The sequence below is a fragment of the Bison bison genome, unplaced genomic scaffold (assembly GCF_000754665.1).
Source record: "Bison bison bison isolate TAMUID 2011002044 unplaced genomic scaffold, Bison_UMD1.0 scf7180017864379, whole genome shotgun sequence".
Taxonomy (NCBI): Eukaryota; Metazoa; Chordata; class Mammalia; order Artiodactyla; family Bovidae; genus Bison; species Bison bison.
In genome coordinates this window covers 4,078,905-4,085,458 of record NW_011494951.1, presented here as the reverse complement: position 1 = coordinate 4,085,458, position 6,554 = coordinate 4,078,905, and the positions used below count along the sequence as shown (strand labels likewise).

Genomic DNA, 6,554 nt, shown 5'->3' with positions numbered 1-6,554 from the left:
TCATCTCTCTCCCACTGAAGTTTAGATTCGTGAGCTTTGGGGTGAAGCCCAGGAGGATTTGTGTTCACTGTGATTCTGTGGCTCCTCCAGATTCAGGAACCACTGGATCAGATCCCCTTTTCAGCCTCTGCACTTCTCGGACCAGTGGTTTTCGTAGGCTCTGCCTGCAGCTGTTGCTTCCTCTGTTTTAGCAGGATGGAAATGCCAACTGAACATGTGGCTGATGGTAGCATTCTTAGATGATCAAACATGTATGACTTCAGCCTTTCAGACTTACTTTTGTGGCCCTTGGCTTGTGAGCAGGGTGTCAGAAGGAAAAGGTGAATTCCCATTCTTGTTTCTGCCCATCTGAACAGACACTGAGGCCTTGTGTGACTCTTGACACTTGGGGAAGCGCTTGAAAAGTACATACGCATTGTCTTGTATTCTTTAACGCTTTAGTTCTCATGCAGCTCTGTGGAGGAAGCTGGGTAGGTGTCTGTAATTCTGATTGCCAGATTAAAAAAAAAAAAAAAGAAGCAATAAAGGTTGAAAGTGTTTTGTTTTTTTTTTTAAGGTAATGAAAGGAAGGCTTTCCACAGATCCCAAACTAAAATGGTTTTTGCTTCACTGCTAGTTCTGTGTATGCTGAAAAAAGAATGTGTTGAAAGATAACTATTTTTATGTGAGAATCACTGCATTGCCCGTGTTGTGGTACTGGCTCCAGATGACAAGAGTGCAGTCCTGGCAGCCTCCATCTCCCCATCTCCCTGCTGCCTTCATTTCACCCTCCCGGCCCCGGGTCCCTGCAGCAACTGGAGGCAGTGGCTGGAATAAAGGTCAGGCCATGTAGTATCTCGGCTCCAGCCTCTCTGCACGTCTCCCTCATGTGCGGGAGAAGCCACGTCCTCACAATACTGCACTGTCGGTCTTCCCTGGACCCGTCTCCCCTTCCCCTGACCAGATCTGCTGACCCCCACCCAGCACCCCCTTTCGTGTTCACTGACCCCCAGCCTCCTTGCTATCGCTCAGGTGCTCCAGGCCCACTTCCTATAGACCTTCGCCCTCCCTCTGCCTGAAGTGCCCTCTGCCCAGGCTGCCCAAGGTCTCTGCTCCAATGTCAGCTTATCCTCAGGCCTCTCCTGACTGTCCACACCTCCACACCCCAGCCCTCAACCTCATCCGATACTTATGCCCTGTCCTCTTTGCCTAGTTTTATGGTTTGTTTTCCCCAATCACTGGCCACCTTCTGCCAGATAAAGGTACACTTGTTGTCTCCTCTCTCTGCACTCTCATGAGGGGAGGGACGAATTTATTTCTCATCACTGCCCTGTAGGAGCTGGAGCAGTGCCTGGCACCTGATAGATGCTCAGTAAGATGTGAAGTGGTATTTGTCTGCCTTCTGTTGTCAGGATGTTGTTGGCTTCCTAGCACTTGTGCAAGCAAATGGGGTGCACGAGAGAGAGCTGGGATTCATGCTCGTGATTCAGTGTACATAGAAACCAATGGACCCCAGAGCCAGTGTCCTGGCTCTACCACTTGTGCATGTTTAGAAGCTAAAGTGACAGATGGTATTAGGGAGGTTGATACAAAATTACACTTGTGAAATTGCTAGATGCTCTCAATGACACTTAAAAGTAACTCACTCAGCAAAGGCCATCCCAAGTGACTGCCACGATTATTACCCTGCTAAAGTGATGACTTTTAAAGGGTAAGATGACTTTCGGTTGAGGCTTGTTATTTGCCAGTTCTTGTACTACGTACTATGTATACCAGGACTTCCCTGGTGGCTCAGCTGGTAAACAGTCCGCCTACAATGAGGGAGACCTGGGTTCCATCCCTGGGTTGGGAAGATGCCCTGGAGAAGGGAACGGCTACCCACTCAAGTATTCTGGCTTGGAGAATCCCATGGACTGTATAGGGTTGCAAAGAGTTGGATACAACTGAGCGACTTTGACTTCACTTCTTTGTACTGTGTTACTGTCAACATGTGCACCAAGATAATAGGTGAAGATTTAGCATAAAATTCCCAAGGTCACTGAAGTAGAGGGTAAGTCTGGAAACATGTTAGCTAAGCTAAACCCTAAGTTCATGCATTAATCATGCTTTATGATTTCTTTATTTTCCCCTTAGTGTTGCCTGAAATATCAGAGAATTGGAAGCAGTCACGTTTGAGGACCCTAACCTGCTTTATGAAGAAAGATAATTAAGTATGCTCCTAGGTACCCTGCCACAAAGCATATCAAGGATGCTTCCTGAGGATTTTATCATATGAAATCTTTCTGGATTTCAGCAGGCTTTTTAGAAATGCAAATGAAGAGATGAAGGACATTGGACAGCAACTCTATAGCACACCAGTGGGTGACGGACGCAATGCCTTGACCATGTCACCGAAACAGCCTAATGCTCATCGAGGGACTCGACCAGACAGACCGGACGCTCAGACTGTTTTGTATCAAGGCTCCGAGGCAGAGTCTGCTGCCATGACCGTTGCTACGTGTGTAAAGTGCAAGAGTGTGCATGAAGTACCACTTCAGGATCTGAAAAAGGGTATTGGACAAAGCCAGAAGGAGGACAAATATGTTTGCTTCAGATGCAACCTTGGTGCAGCCTCTCCCCATTTCCACTTTGTGAACAACAGTCGCAGTGCTACTCAAGTAGGAAATAAACCTGAAGCCATCTCAAGTTCTGTCAATCACAAGTTTAAGGTAAGGAACTTCAAGCCAGGCAAATACTATTGTGACAAATGTCGCTTTTCCACAAAGGACCCTCTGCAGTACAAAAAGCACACACTTCAGCACGAAGAGATTAAGTTTGTCTGTTCTCACTGCGGCTGCATTTCCTACACGAAAGGGGAGTTTCAGAGACACCTGGTGAAGCACACAGGCGTTTTCCCTTATCGGTGTGAGTACTGTGACTATGGTGCTATCAGAAATGACTACATCGTCAAACACAGGAGGAGAGTCCACGAGAAGACGGGGGCAAAACGGCCGCCCAAAGCCGTCGCCAGGCTGGAGCCAAAAAGGATCAGCGCCTCCAAGCAAAACCCAGAGCTTTCAAAAACTTCCAGTCCCAGGACTGCATTTCAAAATAAGTTGTCAGATCAGCTCTCAAGGTTCTCCCCCCACGCAAGTAAAGACAGGACGCACAGCATCACGTTGTTACCCGAATCCAAAGACTACCAGAAAGACGTGGTGTGCATCCCACACAAAGGGGCCCTGTCAGAGCCCACTGAGGTCAACCTGCTGGAGAACAAAAGTGTGGAGGTGGAGGTCTTGTCCCCCTCTAAAGAGCCCGTGCAGCCGGGGGTGCCGTTAACGGTGGTGGCGCCAGCCGAACTCGTCGTCCCCGCCAACTGTCTAGCCCAGCTGATGGACGTGAAGGTTGTCAACGGAACGCAGCAGCTCGTGCTCAAACTGTTTCCCCTGGAAGAAACCAACAGCCTCGACGCCAGTGGAGGTGATGGAGGTAGTTCCGAACGTGGGTCTAAAGAGAGAGGTGCAAGCGAGCAGGAAAAAATGGCTTCCACAGAGCGCACGCAGCCCCTCGAGATCGAAGGGACTGTCGGAAAACTTGCAGGCATCGGTAGTCTACAGTCGTCAGTTCAGAAGCCGCTTAAAAATGTAAAGTGGGTGAGGTCTTACGATTTTTTCATGCCAAATTCTGGCAGGCACAGCAGCGGAGAATCCCTGCTCAACCCAGGGAGAGTTGAGAGTTTACAGAAAAAAGGTTACACGTATCCCCATAGAGCTGCTCTGCCTTCCATTGCCTTCAAAGGCCATTCTCCATTATCTCTAGTGAAAAACGGTGTCTTACGTAATCTTGGAGCTTCATCAAACTCTTTTCCATATAAAGCTGACCTTTCTTTTGCTGAAGACAGGAGAAACTTACCCAGTGACCCTCAGCAGTTATTTCCTGTCTCTGCACCGCCTGCAACAATTTCCTTCTCTGGAGAAAAGGACTCACTGCCCCTATGTCCGAATGACTTAGGCTCTAGGAATGAGATCAGCCTTCCTGCAAAAACGGTCACCCCTCCCAGGAAGCTGCAAGACAACCAGACACAGGAGTACAAGGCAGTTTCAAACGCAGGCCAGGTTTCCTCTCAACACAGAAGTGAGTATTTACACATCAACATAATGGGAGAAGACAGAGTCAGAGCCCAACAGTCCGGGGATAAACCTCTGGAATTAAAGAATCCCGACCAGACTAATGACCCCTTTGATGGCCCAGTCATCTCCTCTGTCTTTTCTCTGAGCTCTGGATCTGAAAACGTCCCTGAGGGTGTCAAGTGGAATAGTTCAACGTCCAAAATAAAGTCAATTGAACTCTTGCGCAGAAAGATAGCCCAGTTAATCGAATCCTGTGGGAAGCCTTCATCTCTGGCTGCAAACAGCACCCATCGACATTCTGCAGGGAAGGCGTCTAAGGTCACTTCAAAATCCACGCCTGAAGGCATCCAGGAAATTAACGTGTCCTTCACCAGCGCTGGCTATTCCACGGGCACACTCCCCAGACCTCAGGATGCTGGTGGCATTAGTGAACAGCTCGCACACCAGCAGGCGTATCCACAGCTTGTCGAAGGCAGCAGTGGGAAAACCGAAAGCAGAGTGACCAAGAAGCCACACGTGGCTACTCCAGTGTTGATCCCCAAGGGGGCCGTGTTGAGGGTTCTTAATTCCTCTGAGGATTCCCAAGTCATAGAGGCAACCTGTGAAGCACCTGTCAACATCACATGCACTGAGACGCAGTTAATAAAGCCCATTCCGCTCTGCCCAATGAAACGGATAGACCCGGATATACAGTTTCTGACGAGTGAAAGTGGGCCCATAGATATGTCCCCAAATCATGATCTGTCTTTTCGGCCTAAATCACGAAAAGAGAGTGCCCATTGTAGCACCATGCCCAAAAAACCTGGATCCATGCACGGCCCACAAGGAAGCAGTGAAATGATCAAGCAAGCAAAACTGTTTCCCAGAAGTCTTCCCATCAGTAAAAATAAACCCAGACAAATCAGCTCATCCAAGAAGAAAAGCAAAATCCAGACTGACCCCAGCCGCTGTTTCAGGGATCCTTCCATTTTTCAGGTTGCAAGACAGCTTCGACTTATCGCAGCTAAACCAGACCAGTTGATCAAATGTCCCCGTCGGAACCAGCCCGTTATCGTGTTAAACCATCCTGACGTTGACTCACCAGAGGTGTCCAATGTGATGAAGGTAATAAACAAGTACAAAGGCAACGTCCTCAAGGTGGTGTTGTCGGAGAGGACTAGGTGTCAGTTAGGCATGAGGCGGCACCATGTCCGACTGACCTACCAGAATGCGGAGGAAGCCAATCAGATCAAAAGGCAAATGATGCTGAAAATGAAATTGAAGAAGGTTCATAAAAACAACTACCAGGTGGTGGATTCCTTGCCTGATGACTCATCACAGTGTATATTTAAGTGCTGGTTTTGTGGGCGACTCTACGAGGACCAGGAAGAGTGGATGAGTCACGGCCAGCGGCATTTGATAGAAGCAACCAGAGACTGGGATGTTCTTTCTTCCAAGGGCAAATAAGTGAAAAACCGGTCTCAGAAGCATGGTGTTTTTGCTCCCTTTCAGTTGGTCCTGGTTTGGGCGGTTTGGTTTGTGTCCCCCCCGACTCAGTGAGGGAAATAGAGTATGCAGGGATGGGAGGGCGGGTCAGTCTTGAGATCCTCCTGGGAATGTGGAGAGCCACGTGTCAGAGCCCAAGCCGGGTGCCTGGACCTCAGAAGGGTCTGTGTCCCTGAAGGAGTGTGCACAGATTCACATATATGCATTTGTTTGGGGAGAATTTTCAGTGGGATCTGAGATTTCTCTTCAGTCAGCAGCCTTTTTCTGAGTAGATAACACATCTTTTCTTATCCATTCAGAGGGGCAAGTTTAGAACGTTTAACATACGCTTTATATAACAAAATGCTACTGAAGAATTAAACCCAGACCCTGGTGTGCACATCCCTTTTGTGTGTGTGTGTGTGTTAACTCATCTCCTAAACTTTTGGTACATAATGGAGATACATTTGCTACTTCATTTTCTTAAATTTGGTTATAAGAAAGTGGCATTCTTTTCAATCCCTCACCCACTCTGCGGTGTTGCTGAGTGTTCACTGTAGCACAGAGAAATTGTGCTTTGGTTGACCCCTTTAAAGCATGATTCCAAAGGTTGGCCTGAGTTTGCAACAACAGCAGATGTTAGGGGAAGAATAAAAGATTTTCAAGCTTTTGCTTTCTTTTCAAGTACCTTGATTTATGATGGTGGGGGAAGGGAATGTGCCTTTTTGGAAGAAGAAAAAGAGAAAATACCTAAAGTTGTCTCCTGTTTGCCCTTACCATTCTCCTGAAAGTCGGTTGAGTAATACATGTCCACTGTGAGTGAACAGGCTCTTTTGAACTCAGATGAAGTTTGGGGGGACAAGTCGAGGTAGGATTGGGAAGCAGGTTGGGGCTTTAGTGAGACTGTGAGTTTTGGTTGGGTTCCCCACAAACCAGGGCTGGGTGCTGCACGCTCTGTCTTCCTCCACTACCAGTGGGTCAGCGCTGCCCCTCCCTCCCCCC

General features: G+C 48.2%; 1 protein-coding gene across 1 annotated transcript in view; it reads left to right on the top strand.

Moving 5' to 3' along the window:
- The window catches only part of ZNF518B (zinc finger protein 518B), a 14,880-nt gene extending 8,332 nt beyond the window's left edge, over positions 1 to 6,548 (top strand). Inside the window, exon 2 of the mRNA XM_010857268.1 lies at positions 2,113 to 6,548. Within this exon, the coding sequence (XP_010855570.1) occupies positions 2,301 to 5,534 (3,234 nt within the window). The 5' untranslated portion in view covers positions 2,113 to 2,300 and the 3' untranslated portion in view covers positions 5,535 to 6,548. The remainder of the gene's footprint in view (positions 1 to 2,112) is intronic.
- The last annotated feature ends 6 nt before the right edge of the window (positions 6,549 to 6,554 follow it).